The 17,523-nt window shown below is 43.6% G+C and overlaps 1 protein-coding gene across 1 annotated transcript; it reads left to right on the top strand.

The window, feature by feature from the left end:
* The first annotated feature begins 6,371 nt into the window (after window positions 1–6,371).
* prep (prolyl endopeptidase) lies at window positions 6,372–16,049 on the top strand. The gene is made up of 14 exons (XM_076757029.1): window positions 6,372–6,569; window positions 6,917–6,991; window positions 7,456–7,589; window positions 7,739–7,869; window positions 8,132–8,341; window positions 8,674–8,795; window positions 8,873–8,978; window positions 9,196–9,387; window positions 9,496–9,693; window positions 9,979–10,082; window positions 12,666–12,897; window positions 12,984–13,115; window positions 13,208–13,364; window positions 15,027–16,049. The coding sequence occupies exons 1-14, from the start codon at window positions 6,432–6,434 to the stop codon at window positions 15,319–15,321; spliced, it is 2,226 nt and encodes a 741-aa protein (XP_076613144.1). The 5' UTR covers window positions 6,372–6,431; the 3' UTR covers window positions 15,322–16,049.
* The last annotated feature ends 1,474 nt before the right edge of the window (window positions 16,050–17,523 follow it).

Below are 17,523 nucleotides of genomic sequence, written 5' to 3'. Positions count from 1 at the left end.
TAAACTTTCTGGTTAGCTGACCTTTAATAACAAATACTGCAGAGACTGTGCACTTTAAACCCATCGGCCCAAAGACGTCATATAATTATTGCCCTTACCACACACCCATTATTTGCCTTTCTGCTTTTTACCAGCTCAAGGTTTTTCAAATAAATGTGAGTCACCTGAAAACTTAAAAGGAAATAAAATAAATAAGGTTTTCTACTGAACACCAGATTCTTAGCCGTGCAGCTGAGGAAGTGTCTGACCCCCAGGAGCCACACCTGCCTGCATTAAAAGTCTCCTCACATTGTTTTGTCTTCCTCTTGATTACTAAGGCAGACTGTAATAATGACCACCAGTGAGACGCATCATCCGGGAAGGATGCACACAAACTCGTACACACTCAGTCACTCCGACAAACACACACTCTCTCTTACAGATGCTGCAGAGCTTAAGATGTTTTACCCAACGGAAGAAAAAACTGGTACTATCTAGTGAGAAATGGTGACATACGCTGTAGAAATACACATTCTTCCTTTGAGAATGTGTGTGTGAGTATGTCTGTCTTTATATATGTGGCTGTCTGTGTCCATTTGTCTCTCAGGAGCAGCAAGCCGACTCGGCTCAGTCAGCCTTGGGTAGCTTGCCGTTCTCAGATTCCTGCCATATTTCTGGACGGCCACTGAACAAACAGAGGTAAACCTGATCCGTGCTGTCACACTCCGGCACAGGGTAGAGTTTCCCTTAACTCTCTCTCGCTCTTACACACACACACCCACACACACACAACTTCCTGGCATCCCAAATAAAGACATACAGAAAGGCAGACTGTGACCCCTGCATGTCTTGATGCAATATGCTTGTGTCTATGCGTATTCATGCATGCACATTCCTTACTGTGTGCCACCTCGCCTTGTGTGAGTGACACCGATCCCCCTCCCGCTCTTCAAATAATCCTTATCAGACAGAGAGTCAAGTGAAACCTGTTCAGCAAAGCGGTACCGCAACATCAAACACGATGGCTCAAGATGATACGAGAGTTTTCACCTACAGAGATACTTTCAGCATCATGTAGACAGATTGTTAAGTTCACTTTATGAGCGCTTTAAAATGCTTAAAGGGGTATTTTGGACAGAGCCAGGCTAGCTCTTTCCCCCTGCTTCCAGTCTTTATGCTAAGCTAAGCTAGCTTTCTCCCTGTTGCAGCCGATACGATGACAAATACGAGAGAGGTATCGATCCTCTCATGTAATTCTCAAACTACTCCTTTCAGACATATGTGTCGGAGTCAAGCACTGTGTGTCACTGGAGGCCCTGTGCCATACTGTAATTTCCTCATTGAGCAAGAGCACAATACAGCACGTTTAAATGGCCTGAGTCGCCTGCTCAGGAATGGTGTCCATCATAAAAGGGGAACTTTACTACCACTGAGTGACAATATCAATGACATCACCAGGTGCCACTGTGTCTGTCTGCACATTTCAGCCTGTGTGTGACACTCCTACACACTCACGCAACGACACACACACTCTCTCTATTTTAGGACCCGTCAGACAGCACTGTCCTCCACCTGTCTCCAGTGTTACCTGCCCCAGTCATTACCAGGGTCCCGGATCCCCACTGTAAGTGCACATGTCAACAGCAAAATTACAGGGCATGCACACACACATATTTGTTTTGCTTTTAAAAGGGTAATATCCGTCTGCACGCAAAGCGATACGTTCATTTTCTCTCCTGCGCCCTCCTCCTCTTCTTTTCGCGGACAAACCCAGAAAACAAAGCAGGTGAGGTTCAAAGACAAACCAGAGAAAAGGACGCCAAGAGACGAGATGATGGACGCACACTGGTGGTGTGTGTTTGTGTAATGACAAGGGGGACTCGTGTTTTCCAGCCCTGCTTCTATGGCCAGTGCAGATTTTACCTCACTGATCACAAACCACGTCTCCAGCTGAAGTCAAAGTGTCATTAGATCTCAGCTTTGTTCTCCCGCTTAGCTCGCCCTTGCCTAACTAATTAAGACAAGAAAGTCTCTCCATATGTCTGTGGTGAGGGTGTAGAGAAGTGTCTGTCAGACTTTGGCCAGATTTGAGATCAGAGTGTAGGCGGAAAGAGCGTGCAGACAAGTTTGACGACGAGGAAAAACACCAGAGATACAACTTGCTTTGACTGAAAGATAGAGATCTCTTTTCAGGCAATGACATCAACTTTTCTTTTCACTGGAGTTACTTGTGCCATCGGTTTACTGTTAGTATAAATATGCCAAGGTGCACGCACAAGCAATCAAAGACACTCTACTCCTGAAGGTTGTGCTGCTGTAAAACTGTCCTTTTATCCTCGGCTCTTTCACCAAGTTGGCTTTGGGTAACCTGAGTGCTCTCTTTCCCTTTTCAACATGATCAGTACAAACAATGACAAACTTCCCTTCTGCCCAGGGTGACTGACTTGGTCTTATTGTTGCTCCTATCATGTGTTTTTGCTGCTGAAAGAGCTCATGACTGTACGTCTGAATAGATACTGACAGAACCTCATTAGATCCTGACACAGACAGAAATGAAGTCACCACTGGACAACATTGGACTTGTTTGCACAGTTCAAATAAAAATGAATGGCTGCTCTTTTGTCAGTGATCAACAGACGATATTAGTCACCGTATTTCGCCTTAACCTGAGCATTAACCACGCTGGCACAGCCTCGAACATGAACCGACATTACTTTAGTGAGCAAACATACCGTATATACCCGATGACAAACGCATTAAGCATTTCCTATAATTTGTGCACCAATCACATCCGTCTTCCGTGCATGCTGTAATTTCCCTGACTGGATCCTCAATAACATCCTGTTGTCTGAGCACATCTGAGGGGCCAGGTTGGACTGACCCTCCACCACATCACACACAGGACAGAGCAGAGACTATTATCCAGGCCCCGGCTAATGACAGCCGAACGAGAGAAAGAGGCAGGAAGCTGTGTCCTGTGATCTCTGTATTTAAAAGCGTCCTTATTATTGCTTGTGTATTGTTTTGTCGCGCAGGGATCCCTTTGGACGACTGTTATTAAGTCGCAGGACTGTGACTTGACTCTGGCAGATTTTTGATGGGGTTTGTTGTGAGATTGTAAAAGGAATATGGTTATACCCCATTGCTGATGATAGTGTTTGTGATTAAAAATAAAATTGCATATTACTGGAGGAAATTGCCACATTAAGCACATTATGTGCGACCCAGACTCCCGGATGCTGTGCATAAACCAGTGGCAGAAAGGGTTGAGCAAGTTATCTTTGCTAGTCTGCTGAAGAAAGCCTTGGACACAGGAAAGAGGGGCATTATGCTCAAATCAAGTCAAATTTATTTACAGTATACAGCCCTGAACCACATTTTTTTTTATCCATACAGTCTCTACAACATGTGACAGCCTCTATCCTTAGACCATAGATTGATATGCACAGTGGTGGTGGTGGATCTACAACCATGCTAGCTGCTGTGTGAGGCTAAAATGCGTCAATTAGCACCAAATACAAGCTGAGGATGATGGGAGTGTCAGTTATATCCAGTATTGGACAAATTAAAATGACCCGTTGATGATGTTAGATGAAAATTCAAGGACACGATTCAGCCTCTGGAAACCATGAATGTCCATCCAGAGTTTCATGGCAATCCATCGGTCCACCATTCAGTTTGGTGGACCAACATTAGCATCTGTATGTGTGGCTAAAACAGCGGAGGGATCCAGGATGGACGAATATACAGATTAGACAGAAGTGGCAATAACTTAAGTGTAATAAGTGAAGCGCATTCACTGGCTGCCTTTCACATTGTGATTAGACTCTTGAAGGTGCTGAACTCAGAATGGATCCCGAGTCATGTCTGAACAGCCACACCGAAAGTGTGAAGCAGCCTACGTGTTGCGAAAGTCTGATTGATTTCAGAAAGCTGCCAACTCATCACTGTGTTCCTCCAAATTTGATCTGACAAGATATGTGAACATGCATCGGCTGACAAGAAAGGATTCCTGTGTGCATAAAAGAGGCCCTTGATTGACCAACAGGGCATAATTATCGCTTCATCTTGGTATGTTAGACTGGTTTTTCCAATCTCAGGATGTTAGAATTTAGAGTCATCTCCATTGACAGGCTTGATCAGCAGTTTCCTTCCTGCTTTATCAGTTCATCAGATGCAGAACAATCAAAAAAACGCTTAATAGGAGCCACTCAGAGTGAAGCGATAGAGACTTATGAATGAGTTAACCTTGTGGTAACCCTGCGCAGTGAAACACAGCAGGTGGTCATCCTCCTTTGTCCGCCGCAACAGAGACAGGTGCTTCCGACTACGGGGGACAGATCGCTGTTGACTCTGGACAATGGGGGAAAACAGGGGGACAAGCAGATCTAATTCATGCGTGGCCGCCTCCAGCCCAGCCCAGTGCTATGTCAAACACACTAATGCATAAACCCGCCCACTCTATGAGCATAAAAAGTCCATATTTCAATGCAAACACAAACACGCTCATTCAAACTGTCAGTGTTTTTCTCGCCCGGGTTTGTTCGGGAAACAGAGGCGTCAGAGGACAATAGTTCCATGACCCATATCTGAGCCTGACATAGGCAAACAGGAAGAGATCCCCTTTGCAAAGAGGGGTATTCCTGACCCCAGTTTAAGGAAGGGAAGAAGAATGGAGGGTGGGGAAGGGGGGCAGAGACCATGCTTTGACCCAGAACATCCGCCTACAAACATTTCCGATACGAAAAGTCGGAAATCTCTCATTCCTGGGATCAGAGGCAGAATGTAACGACCTGAGATCAGCACCTGACAAAAGCTCTCCTCTCCGAGAAAACCATTTTTCCCTCCATCTGCACTCAGCTCCTCTTTTCCCTCCACTTTCTCTGTGCGCTCACGCGTGACAGGACGCCACCAGTTGAGAACGTTCTTGTCCTCCTCTAAAATCTGGCTGAGCGGCGCGACAGCTCTGACACGCTTCAAGCCGAATCTGAAAGTAACAGCACTTTGGAATCTCCTGGAGGACATCTGACTGTATGATCAGCACTGGTATCCAAACAATGTGTTTCTGTTTGACTGAAACGCTGCTGTGTAATTAGGTCGGTCTCAAGGCTCCTATCTGCATAGCTGTAGGGTGACTTGGAGTCACAGCGTGGCGTCACAGAGGAATCATAACCATTCAGTAACATAGACTACAGCTGGAAACATGGTTTTGCATTTGCTGCCGTGGATCCGCTCATTTCCTCAAGTTAGCTGCCACCTCGGCGTGGCTTATCTCATGTTATCAGTCATTGTTTAAGAGTAGGTGACGGTGATAATGATGGTCAAATCAGGATTGATTGATTAAGTAAGGAGAGGAAGGAAGGGAGGGGAGGATGATGAGCGGAGAGAAAGAAGAGCGAAGGGTTGACCTCTATTCTCTTCTGTCACATAGATAAGAGTGGTGATGGAGATTCCCAGTGGACCCAGATAACCTTTAGGTGCAGTGTCACTATTTGCAACTTCACTGTTTTCTCTGCATGACTGGAAATTTGGAAAATGGTCATAGTTGTGCCATAAATGCTTTAGCTTTATTTAATTTTTTTCTAGCTTTTTTTCTCATTTCAGAATGTAAAACCGCTCAGTGTGCATGATTTATTTTCACAACTTTGTCAGTGAGGTGGGCTGTAGCTTGAGTAAAGAGAAAAACTGCTGCTTGTATAAACTTAGTTTTAAGCCAAATAATTACTAATCAAATAGGTATTATTCACAAAACATTGGCTAATAATAAATTACTGAAATGTCTCCAGAACAACGTCACTACAGGTTGATTCTGAATCGTGGATAAAATGCAAAAAGCTAAACTTCTGAACCTTTCTTTCAATTTTAAAGAGCTTTTCCGAGGGAGCTTTTAAATTTACTGCAGCAGTTCCAAAAAGTGCTTTTGTCTCCACTTTGGCTTGAATTAAGTGAAGTATCATAAAGTTGTCATGCGGTTAATTAGTCACAGACACTTTCATTTGTTTCTCATTTTACTCATAGGGGAAATAAAACGTTGGCGAGTTAAAACACGCCTGTATGTATAGTAAGAGGAAAATGCCTAAATGAGTTCAATGTTACTGAAGCGCTTACTGCTCCACCTTTTCCTTCATTGCATATCACAGACAATTCAAATGATCCTCATTAAAACTTTGAATTAAGTTCACCAATCTCATCACTGTTATACTGGTTAAATTAAATCAGTATTTGGAGTATAACTTTTTTTTTCCGCTTGTAGTTTATAAGTTAAGCAACGTACTCTGCCTGTGTCGTTGTCCAGCCGGTCTTCTGTGAGTTCTGTTCTTATTTTCTGCCAATAGAGGGCGCAACAGTATTTGAGCTGCTCCCACATGAGCCAGCGGTGACCTCTTCACAGTGCTTGTTGGTTGTGTGTAAGCAGGGATCTTTTCTGCCAACAGCCTCAACGCCTTAAGTTGATGTTTTACAGGATCCAGAGAGTCATTTCAAAACCACTATTTCAGTCACTGAGGCAGCTTTTTTTGTTACGCAGTCCCCGAAAACTGACCTCCAAAATGGCTTTTCAATACCCACAGGCGTACCGTGACGATGCAGTTGTAAGTAAATGTGGCTAGCTAACTAGCCTAGCGTGCTAACAAGCCGGGATGCTTAATCATCATGCTTTTTCATTCATTGACATGGGCGTCTGCTTTGTTAGCATGCTAGTTAGCTTAGCCTGGTCAGTCCACCAAGACTGACTTTGTTGACAAATGGAGGAGCAGACGTTCCCAGTCAGCCGTAACTTACTCCAGCCCTCATATTAAGATGACATTTCCTTTGCTATTTGGCTAACGGTGCTAAGCAACCTGGACGTGCCGGCTAGGTGGCACAAGTCTGTTGTGTGTTTGCCACACCTAGCTAGCACACGTTTTAATAACTATCATCACTGTTTCACCTGACTCAGGTGGATGATTATCATGGCTGCAAAGTACCAGATCCATACAGCTGGCTGGAGGACCCGGACAGTGAAAAGACACAGGTAGAGCTCTGCCCTTATTTCTTTTCATTGCCATTCAGCTGGGATGTGTGAGGCACACATGATATGGTGTGTAAATGTTAAATTGTGTGCACTGATACTTATTTAGTCTCTTGTTTTGTAATTGCTTAATGGTGCAAATCACTCTTACCACACAACATATTGGTGCCCGTTGTGTTCAAAGCATCAGGAAGTGGCACTGATAACCACCACCGGCCTAAAGCCTTGTTGATAACACCAGGGGGCTGTTCCAAGAAGCCCGCTGGCTGAGTGATCTGGATAACTTGCTGAGTAAAAGCAGGGACCCCGCTGAATCTGGGGTGTGATGTAAAAACAGCTGTTCTGGTTTTACTCAGCAAAGCCGTTCTGAGAAGTCAGTACAGCAGATTCTTGGAACTGACCGCAGAGATGATAACACATTGATGTGGAAAACCTCTGTGAGCCGGCGTTGTGTCTTCTTCCACCAGGCCTTTGTCAGCGCTCAAAACCAGCTGACGTTGCCGTTTTTAGAGCGCTGCGAGGTGCGAGACCTGTTCAAGGAGCGTATGACTGAGCTGTATGACTACCCCAAGTATAGCTGTCCCTTCAAGAGGGGAAGCAGGTGAGTCATGAATCTTTGTCAGGTTTACCCCTGAAAAGACATGGAAAAGTTACTTAACTTGACATCAACGCTTTAATGGGTATCCATTATATCCATTTCACACCTGTGAAGAGCCGTTGTATCTTAACAGTGTCTCCCCTCACTTGCAGGTACTTTCACTTCTACAACACAGGTCTCCAAAACCAGAGTGTGATGTATGTGCAGGAGAGCCTGGAAGCCGAGCCCACCGTCTTCTTGGACCCAAACACGTTCTCTGACGATGGGACCGTCGCCCTGCGAGGTATCAGAGAAGACTGTTGTTGCTTTCATGGGATCTGTTCTTCTGTTGCACTCTTTGCTCTAGAAGCAGTAATTATGCATTTACAGTATGCATTTTATTTCAGTTCCTACATTTCAGTGTAATGTCTTTGCCAAACGCAGCAGAACAGATTGCCATTTACGAGAGATGTGTTATTTATAGCATCCACATTGACAGCTCAGTAAAGAATATAATCTCTCCCTGATGTTTTTGTTAATTTCTATGATCCTCTGGTTCCTTCAAGGCTATGCCTTCTCCGAGGACGGGGAGTACCTGGCGTATGGCACCAGTGCCAGTGGTTCAGACTGGGTGGAGATCCACTTCCTGCGGGTTGAAGACGCCGTGCCTCTGGAGGACCGCCTGGAGCAAGTCAAGTTTAGCTGCATGTCCTGGACTCATGATGGGAAGGGACTTTTCTACAACTCCTACCCCGACCAGGAAGGCAAGAGTGACGGTGAGGTCAAGACAGACTGCGCTCAGACATTTTTAAACCCTAGATGTTGCTTTCACTGCTCCTACTATCCCTCAGAGACAAATCCTTTGGAAAAAAGGTGATTTGTTTGCTTCGTTTTTAGGTGTTTTTTCTTTTTGGTTTTACATGCTTCTTTTTTCTCTGATAGATGTATAACTTTGCCCCCGTCTGCTCTTACAACTTTGATGCATCAGTGTTGTTTCTGCATTCCACACCCACCCACTCAACATCTCCTTTCCTCTTCCCTCAGATAAATTCTGTTTTTTTATCACCACTGGGGGGCGATAATGACATTAAAATGTTTTCTCTCTTAGGCACTGAGACCTCCACCAACCTGCACCAGAAGCTGTATTTCCACGTCTTGGGGACTCCGCAGTCTGAGGACGTGTTGTGCGCTGAGTTCCCTGATCATCCCAAATGGATGAGTGGAGCTGAGGTATGCTAGAAAGTGACTGAGAGTGCACGTGTTCACTGACACTCAGATGCAGTTTAGTGATTGAATGTATATTGCAGGTGTCAGATGATGGACGCTACGTGCTGCTGTCCATCAGGGAAGGTTGTGATCCGGTCAACAGACTGTGGTATTGTGACCTTCAGACGACTCCTCAGGGTATTACAGGTATTCTGCTCTTGATTATTAGTTTTAATTTACGGATCTGACTTTTGTGAATTGTAATAATGAGGCGTTTGAAGTTTAAATTTTATACGGGAACTGAGATGACATGTCCACAGACACAGGGGAATGAATTTTAGAATCAGACCCAAGAAGCTCCTCATTCGTTCATGATATTCTCAGTTTGTCTGCACACTTTCATTCACTCCTCCTCTTGCATTAGGACTTTTGCCATGGGTGAAGCTAATCGACAACTTCGACGCCGAGTATGAGTACGTGACCAACGAGGGCACGTTGTTCACATTCAAGACCAACCTGGACGCCCCACGTTACCGCCTCATCAACATCGACTTTGCCTCTCCAGCTCAAAGCAACTGGAAAGAGCTCATCCCTCAACACGACAAGGACGTCATTGGTGAGCTGCGGCCACACTCATGACCCCTACCACTGACATATTAGATTGGGTCTTTGTATTTCTTTTGCTTACCTCTGTTTTCCTCCTTCGCCATGTCTTCCCCTGCAGTGTTCGCCACCTGCACGTACTCCAGCTACCTGTTTGTGTGTTTCCTCCACGACGTGAAGAATGTGTTGAAAATGTACCGCCTGAGCTCGGGCGAGGAGCTGAAGACTTTCCCTCTCGACGTCGGCTCCGTGGTGGGTTTCACAGGACGGAAGAGGGACTCTGAGATCTTCTACTATTTCACCTCTTTCCTCTCCCCAGGTACGAGACTAACTCCTGCCGTAGTCGTATATTCAGATTCGTAGAGTTCAGTGCTGCAAAATGTCCAGAGATTTCAGATGCACCAGGTGGCGACTGAGGCTGCTAACAATGCTGTGTAATATGATTGTGAAACTAGTCCCACAGGATTAAATCTGCTGTGAAATTGTTGTTATTGTATCTTGCTGCAGCGCTCAGTACATTTGATGTCATTTCCCCACATGTTATCAAAGTGATTTAAAGCTTGTTGAACAAATGAGATGACAGCGTTTCTTCTCCTGCATCCAGCCATCATTTACCACTGTGACCTGACGAAGGAGCTGCTGCAGCCCCACATCTTCAGAGAGGTCACCGTCAAAGGCTTCAACCCTTCTGACTACCAGACCACCCAGGTAACTAGAACAGGGGTCACTAACAGGCGGACCGCGGTCCGAGTCCGGACCCAGACACCGTCCTATACGGACCCGGACCTATAACCAGTAAATTATTAAGGGATTTCAAATTTTGACGGGACACTTATATTTTAACCGGCGCAACTTTTCTAGTCTTTACGGCACCGGTTTAGCGGCTCAGGAAACGCACAAGCCAATTGCATGCGAGTTAAGCCATCCCACGTGATGCTACCCAGCCAGTCGCATCTCTGCATTGCGGACGATAAACATAGCAACTCTGACTGCAGTCAGATGAGGAGTGAGAAGCGAACGGAGAGACGATAGAAAATTAGAAAGTTAGAAAGATAGAAAAAGAAAGAAGCGATACAGGGCGAGAGGCAGCTTTCTCCACGATGAACATAATTAAAACTAAATATCGTTCCAGGCTCACCAATGAGCACCTGCACGTGTGTATGAGGATGGCCTTGACACCATTCCAGTCCAGGTTTAAAATCCTGGCAGGACAAGCTCGAGCTCAGTTCTCTCACTGAACAACAAAAAGTGTGGAGAGTGGGAAAAGAGGGAAAGAAAGAGAAACTGTATAACTGTTCAGCTGTTTTTTCAAATTAGTTGAGACTGTTAAGATGTGAAAGTTAACAAAGAAAAAGGAATATTCAAGCTGTTGCTTCACTTTTACTTTTTCTAAAATTAAACACTTTCTTTTATAATGCACAATTTTTCAAAAAACATTTTATTTTCTCTATTTCATTTTTAAATTCAAATCTGCCTGGTTTAATGTTAAGTGACAATAAATACTGTCGAAATGTTTTTGAATTGTACTTTCTTTATTTGATCAGATGTTGATTACATGCAGATGTTGATACAACTACTAGGCTACTTCAGTATATATATCACACAAATCATAACGTTATGACATTATGATGTTCCGGACCTTTGCTTTAGGAAATTTTCTCTAACCGGACCTCTTTGAATTTTAGTTGAATACCCCTGAACTAGAATGAGCAGCTTTTTTTTGTTTGTTGAAAAAAACCCACATTCAAACCATTTGAATATCTATATTTGAGCTTTATGTCCATAAGAGGGCAAAACAATACAAAGAGAGACATACAAAAAGAGCCCAATACCCACACATTTCAGAATAAACCAAGACAGGACCGCGCTCTGTGCAGCTGGTGCAGGTCCACACGACCTGGAAGATTTCAGTGTGCTGGGGAGGAATTCCCGTCACATATTACTCATTGTCTGATTATGGACCCTATTTTTCCATGTTTCTATGTCCAAATGAGTATTAGACAACATTTTTTAACATTTTTACAGTGTTGAGTGAGAGCGCTGTAGCCAGCAGCCCCAAAATGATGTAATTTAATCCATCTCTGTTTGCACACCGTCAATATGCGACCGCTGACAGGCTCAGAGTGTTAAAATACGTGTCTGACAACATTATGGAAATGATCTGTACAGAGATACCCTCTCGTTTAAGAGTAAGATCCTTTATCTTAAACCAGAAACAGCTGTTACATCACTCTGGCCAAAGCCACCAGACTCCATTTACAGAAACAGTCATTTTCTCATCGTAAAACACAAAAACAAAATAAAACTCTTCCTGGTTCGTCTTTCCACTGTTTCAGCAGTCATCACCAACTCTGGGTTGGTTGAATTAAACACACACAAACAAACATGGAGTGAAACGTGAATGGAGCGGTTTAAACATGTCAAACTTCAAGGATTTTCAGATTTTGCTGTTTAAAAAAAAATGTTGACATAAAAAATACCACATATGAAAAAATAACAAATACCAGACAGCAGAAATTCAAATATTCATTTTCACAATTGAACATATGGATTTAAAAAAAATCATAGACATTTTTATTTACATTTATTCCTAGACAGCCTTAGTTTTTGCACAATTTCCATACTTTTAACAAGAAACTCTTGTTGTGTTCTTCTTTCCGTGTTCTTTTCGTCTCTCTGTGCCTGACTGCCCAACCTCGACCCTGTTGTTAAAGTACTGAACCAACGTATGACAGGTATTAATCAAGCTGTCGAGGGCAGAATCAGCTGAGGTGTGTGCTGGGCTAGAACAAATCCTTCTCAGTCTGCCGAGGTGTGACTGCAGGCATTTTTTTAAACTGCTGAAAGTCGCATATTGAAAACTTACTGTTTTCAATAAGACTTTTTATGCTTTTATTTTTAAAGTAAAGGCAGTCGAGCTCCTGTTGACACAGAGTCTCAGAGAGTTATTGTCCTGCTCTGAGGACAGCGACCCCAGATGTAACGCTGTTCAAGTGAATATAAGCAAGAGTTTTCTACCAGAGTTCCTTTGTTCTCTCTCTCGACTGGCTCAGACACAAGGACGGACGAGGATTCAAGCACAGCCTCATTGTCCTTCAGCAATAACAAAAATGCTTTAAACCCTCATCAGCACCAGGATGAACACTGATAGAAATCATTTGTGTGCTAATGCCATTTTCACTGCTCCCATCTGTGTCCAATATCTCCACTCCCTGTCATTTCCTGGCTCTGTTTCCAGTCCTGTTTGTGTTCCTGAGGGTGTCTGTGTGTCTTTCGCCATGTTCTTGCCAGATCTTCTATCCCTCCAAGGACGGCACTCAGATCCCCATGTTCATCGTTCACAAGAAGGGCATCAAACTGGACGGCTCCCACCCGGGGTTTCTGTACGGCTACGGCGGTTTTAACATCTCCATCACGCCGAGCTACAGCGTCTCCAGACTCATCTTTGTCAGGCATCTGGGGGGCGTGCTCGCTGTTGCCAACATCCGAGGAGGAGGCGAGTACGGCGAGACCTGGCACAAAGGTGAGGGGGTTCGTCATTTAACAGTATGAATGTGTGTGAGTTTTTAGCTTTATTAACATTCTCCACGCTTTGTGTTTGCCCTTCAGCTGGCATGTTGGCCAACAAGCAGAACTGCTTCACAGACTTCCAGTGTGCAGCTGAGTATCTCATCAAAGAGGGGTACACCTCTCCTTCCAAACTGACTATAAATGGAGGCTCCAACGGCGGCCTGCTCGTAGGTATGTGTGCTGCTGGCTGGAGAATCCTTTTCAGGCCAAGCCTCAAACCCTTTTAGCTGCGCAGTCATCAGCCCGTGTGTTTCCTCTCGCAGCCGCCTGCGTGAACCAGCGGCCTGAGCTGTTCGGCTGTGCTGTGGCTCAGGTGGGCGTCATGGACATGCTGAAGTTCCACAAGTTCACCATCGGCCACGCCTGGACCACCGACTTCGGCTGTTCTGAAGACAAAGAGCAGTTTGAGTGGCTCATCAAGTAAGTGCATGATGTGCTCTTCTCCTTGTTTATAATGCGCCACCATTTGTTTTTCAATAGAATATCTCACCGCGCACACACTGCTGATGTGGCTGCACTTCTTAGAGTTTGTTGATGTGATGAGCTTTGACATGACTGTGTGTGTGTTTGTATGTGAGGCGCCAAAATATAGCAGCGTAGTTTTAATTTCCGTGATATTCTGCAGTTGATTTGTTAATTTATTGTCAAATTTTGTGATTGTGGGGTTCCTCCTGAAAGTTAAAGGGATGGTTCGGGTTCTTTGAAATGGGGCTGTGTGTAGTACTCACACAGAGGTAGTGTAGTACCTACAGTAAGTGGCGGTCGGCGTGCAAACAGTTTGCAGAAGCAGACAGGAGAACTGGCACAGAGCTGCTGTAGACGGGATCAGCAGTCAAACCTGTTTTATCCACTTGAAAAAGACCCACCAAAAGAAATCAATATCAGTTTATGTGCAGCCTGTACTTTGAATTTTTCCACGCTTTGCTCTTTCCTTTGGCTCTCTATCTCCTCAACCATAAACAAAGTCCACAGAGAAGTTCCTCCTCTGTATACTCTGGTTCATTTCATCATTACTGTCATAATCACTCATTTTTATTTTTTTATATTTGTCATCTCTTCCATAAACTGCTGAAACTTTGACCCAAACAGCTGATCTTTAGCGTTATACAGCACGCAGCGCAGAAAATATTCTACATATACTGGACACTTAAACAGACTGGGAGTTTTAAACCTTTTTCTTTTTGGATAGGCCTTTTTGTTTTAGGTGGATGAAACATGTTTTGCCGCTGGCCTCATGTACATGTCATGTACATTAGCTCTGCTTCTACAAACTGGTTTCATGCCAACCGCCACCTACTGTAGCTAAAACCCTGACGCATGAGCAGCACTTCAAAAAACCCCGAGCTATCCCTTTAATGTTTTATTTCACAAACGTGTATCCATTTTTTATGATATTCGTGGAGGTGGTCTTTGATTCAGGCGCAACGCTCCACCTCTGCTATAAAACAGCGCAGGAGACGGCGAGTTTCACGTGTAATTGCAGCAGCCTTTACGGCCGACAGTCTTCATTTAATGACCTAAATAAAAGGGATGACTAAGCTGTGACACTGGAGCTGAGCCATGAAAGGGCTCCAGAAGGACCGCAGAACCAAAATCACCCCCACAGCGGCAAAAGATCCTTCATGTGAACTGCACTTCTCGGCTATGCTGGATGTGGGTGATAATAGATTTATTCAGAGTAGACACTGAGGCAAACAGGGAAAACATTTTGGCCAAGCAGAAGAAAACAAGTGATCCATTGATTCGAAGTTCGACACAGAATAAATAGGCAAAAATAAATAGTTTTTGAAGCAAAATTGTCAAACTCTCTCTGGTTTCTGCTTCTCAGGTGAGAATTGGCTTGTTTTTTTCTGTCATATGTGATAGTAAATTCAGTATTTTAGTGTTTTTGGCTGATAAAACGAGGTATTTGAAGATGCCACCTTTGGCTCTGAGAAAAAGAAATCTCACCATTTTACAGACAAAATGATTAATCGCTTTATTAAGAACAGAATCTGCAGGTTACTAATTCAAATGTTTGTGCTTTGCAGCCCAAACCATCACACAGGTTGTTTATATTTCCCTACACTCGTCTCTTTCCAGATACTCCCCGCTCCACAACATCCGCGTCCCAGAGGGCAACGCGGTCCAGTACCCTGCGGTGCTCCTGCTCACCGGGGACCACGACGACCGGGTGGTTCCTCTCCACTCGCTCAAGTACATCGCCACCCTGCAGCACATCGCCGGCCGCAGCCCCAAGCAGACGAACCCCCTGTTCATCCTCGTGGACACGAAGTCGGGCCACGGCGCCGGCAAGCCCACCAGCAAGGTCATCCAGGAGGTGGCTGACACCTACGCCTTCATCGCCCGCTGTCTCAACATCTCCTGGGTCAAATAACCGGCTCCTCCTGTCAAAGTGTGTGTGTGTTTGTTTGTTTTTTTTGTGTTGTTTTCTTCCTTCCCTCAAATCACCTTTGGTATACTGTTCATAACAGGTGTGCACAGTCTTTATAACGTTACACCAACACGTAGTACAGGATCCTTTTTCTTTTGTTTACCCAGCTACCATCACACCTCCTTGTTCTTTTGTCTTCATCTGTTTTGCCCTCCTTCTCCTCCTGTAGGCCATGTTTGTAGTCCTGATGAGATGAACGTGACTACATTATCAGTAATGGGTGTGTAAAGAGAGGGGGTACCTTCACGGTTACAGTAATCAGCCAATCAGCAGTTAAAGTCATGAGGTCAAAGTGGCAAAAGTGTATGTGGGGATCGTTTGTGCCTCCTCTGGGTGCTCCAGCGTGACACGTGTTATTTATTTTTCCTCTGTGCCCAGAATGGAGGCCGCGGGACGTCCAGCGATTTCAGCGGGTGTAATTCTGATGAGACAGAGAGCAAATGATGCTACGAGTCGACAGTATTGCTGTGGATGTGAGTGTGGAAACTGTGTGTGCGTGTGAAAGTGTGTGTGTGTGTGTGAAAGTGTGTATGTGTGTGTTTAAGGGTCAGTCCCCGAATCTCTGTCAGACTGATGATGATTTCTACCTCTTGACATGTGCTGATTGTTTACCTTTTTAAAGGGAACAAAACACAATGCCACAACAACAATAAACAACTTTTTAAACATCATGTGAGTTTATTCTGTCATAAAGACATTAATGATGCTGAAAATACACATTTTCTGATAACATAAACTAGGCAATCGATTGAAAAATGCATCTTTTATTTGCATTTTTTAAAATTATTTTCTTTGATTTACCCAAATCTTTTTGAAATCTGTGACAAATCCTGTTTACAGACAATAGTGACGTGAGCACGAGCGCCTGAAGCTTCTTGCTGCGAGTCTTTGAGTGTCCAGCAGGGGGCAGACTGTCTGAAAATGACCAACACGTGCAGCAGGAGCAGAAAATGAGGGTGGTCTGACAGAGGGCCCCATGTGGATTACTCAACATACATGTTCCGTGTTCAAGAACTCGTCTGATGTCCCACTTTCATGACTATGGAGGAAATTTTAAAGTACAATTACTTTTGAAAGAGCCCACAAATTACATGTTAAAGTTGTTTTATCTTGCAAACTGGAAAGTAAATTCACAAAAAATACAATAATAAGTAATAGAAACAAAAACTTTTTTTTTTTTTTACAAGTGTTATTTTATTTATTTTTCATTTTAAAAAGCAGAACTTCCTCTTTGTTTTATGGCAGAAACTGAACAGTAAAACAAAGTGAAAGGCTATAACTGGACACAATTTACACACTTGGAAAACAAAAAAAGTAATTAGACTTTAACTCACCATATTAATGTATTCAACCGCAAAAACGTCCCTCTGATTTCTTTCCCTGGATTCAGACATCATTTTCTCCAAAGACAATATTTCAGTCACTTTGGGCCCGAGAGAAAAGGCTGTGAGGCCTCGACAGCTGTGGAGAGTCTGGAGGGATGAAAGTCGACAAATGATAAAATGACAAAATGATTTCTTTCTGTTGATTGGGTTATTAGAGGTCAAGGCATCAAAGCCTCTGAGAAAAAGATCTTTAGATCCTGACAACCAACACATGAATAAACTTTGATTACACAAAACAACAGCCAGTTTTCACACATGCTTAACAGTTAAGTTATATAGAATAAATTCATCGCTCACTTCAAACTTCTGTTTGGTTAGAAGAACAACAAACAGACTCAAATCATGACAATATGGTAACTTTTACAACTGCATGAGGAAACTAAGTCATCCTTGATTCAGTCCAATAAATGTAAGTAAACTGCTTTTGCGTTTTTATGGAAATTTAAATCGGGGAAGTGAAAATTAGGACAGTTTAAAAGCTCGTTAGATTTAATTAGATTTGATTCTAAAAGATGAAAGTGGAAAAATCTAAACTGAAATGTTCATTTTAATGAAAGTTGTGGGACTGAGATTTTAATATTTGGATGAAAGTATTCAGATTCTTAAGATCAGCAGAATTAAAATCAATCGATTTGGAAAATGTTGTGTTGAAACAAACTTTGGACCTAAATAAAAAGCAGGAGATGATTCTGTTAAATGCACATGTAAACTGTAAAAGTGCCTGTTATGTTTTCTCAGCTTCTGCACGAGAAACTGAAAG

This window comes from Chaetodon auriga, chromosome 18, assembly GCF_051107435.1.
Source record: "Chaetodon auriga isolate fChaAug3 chromosome 18, fChaAug3.hap1, whole genome shotgun sequence".
Taxonomy (NCBI): domain Eukaryota; kingdom Metazoa; phylum Chordata; class Actinopteri; order Chaetodontiformes; family Chaetodontidae; genus Chaetodon; species Chaetodon auriga.
This window is presented reverse-complemented; position numbering and strand designations above follow the sequence as displayed.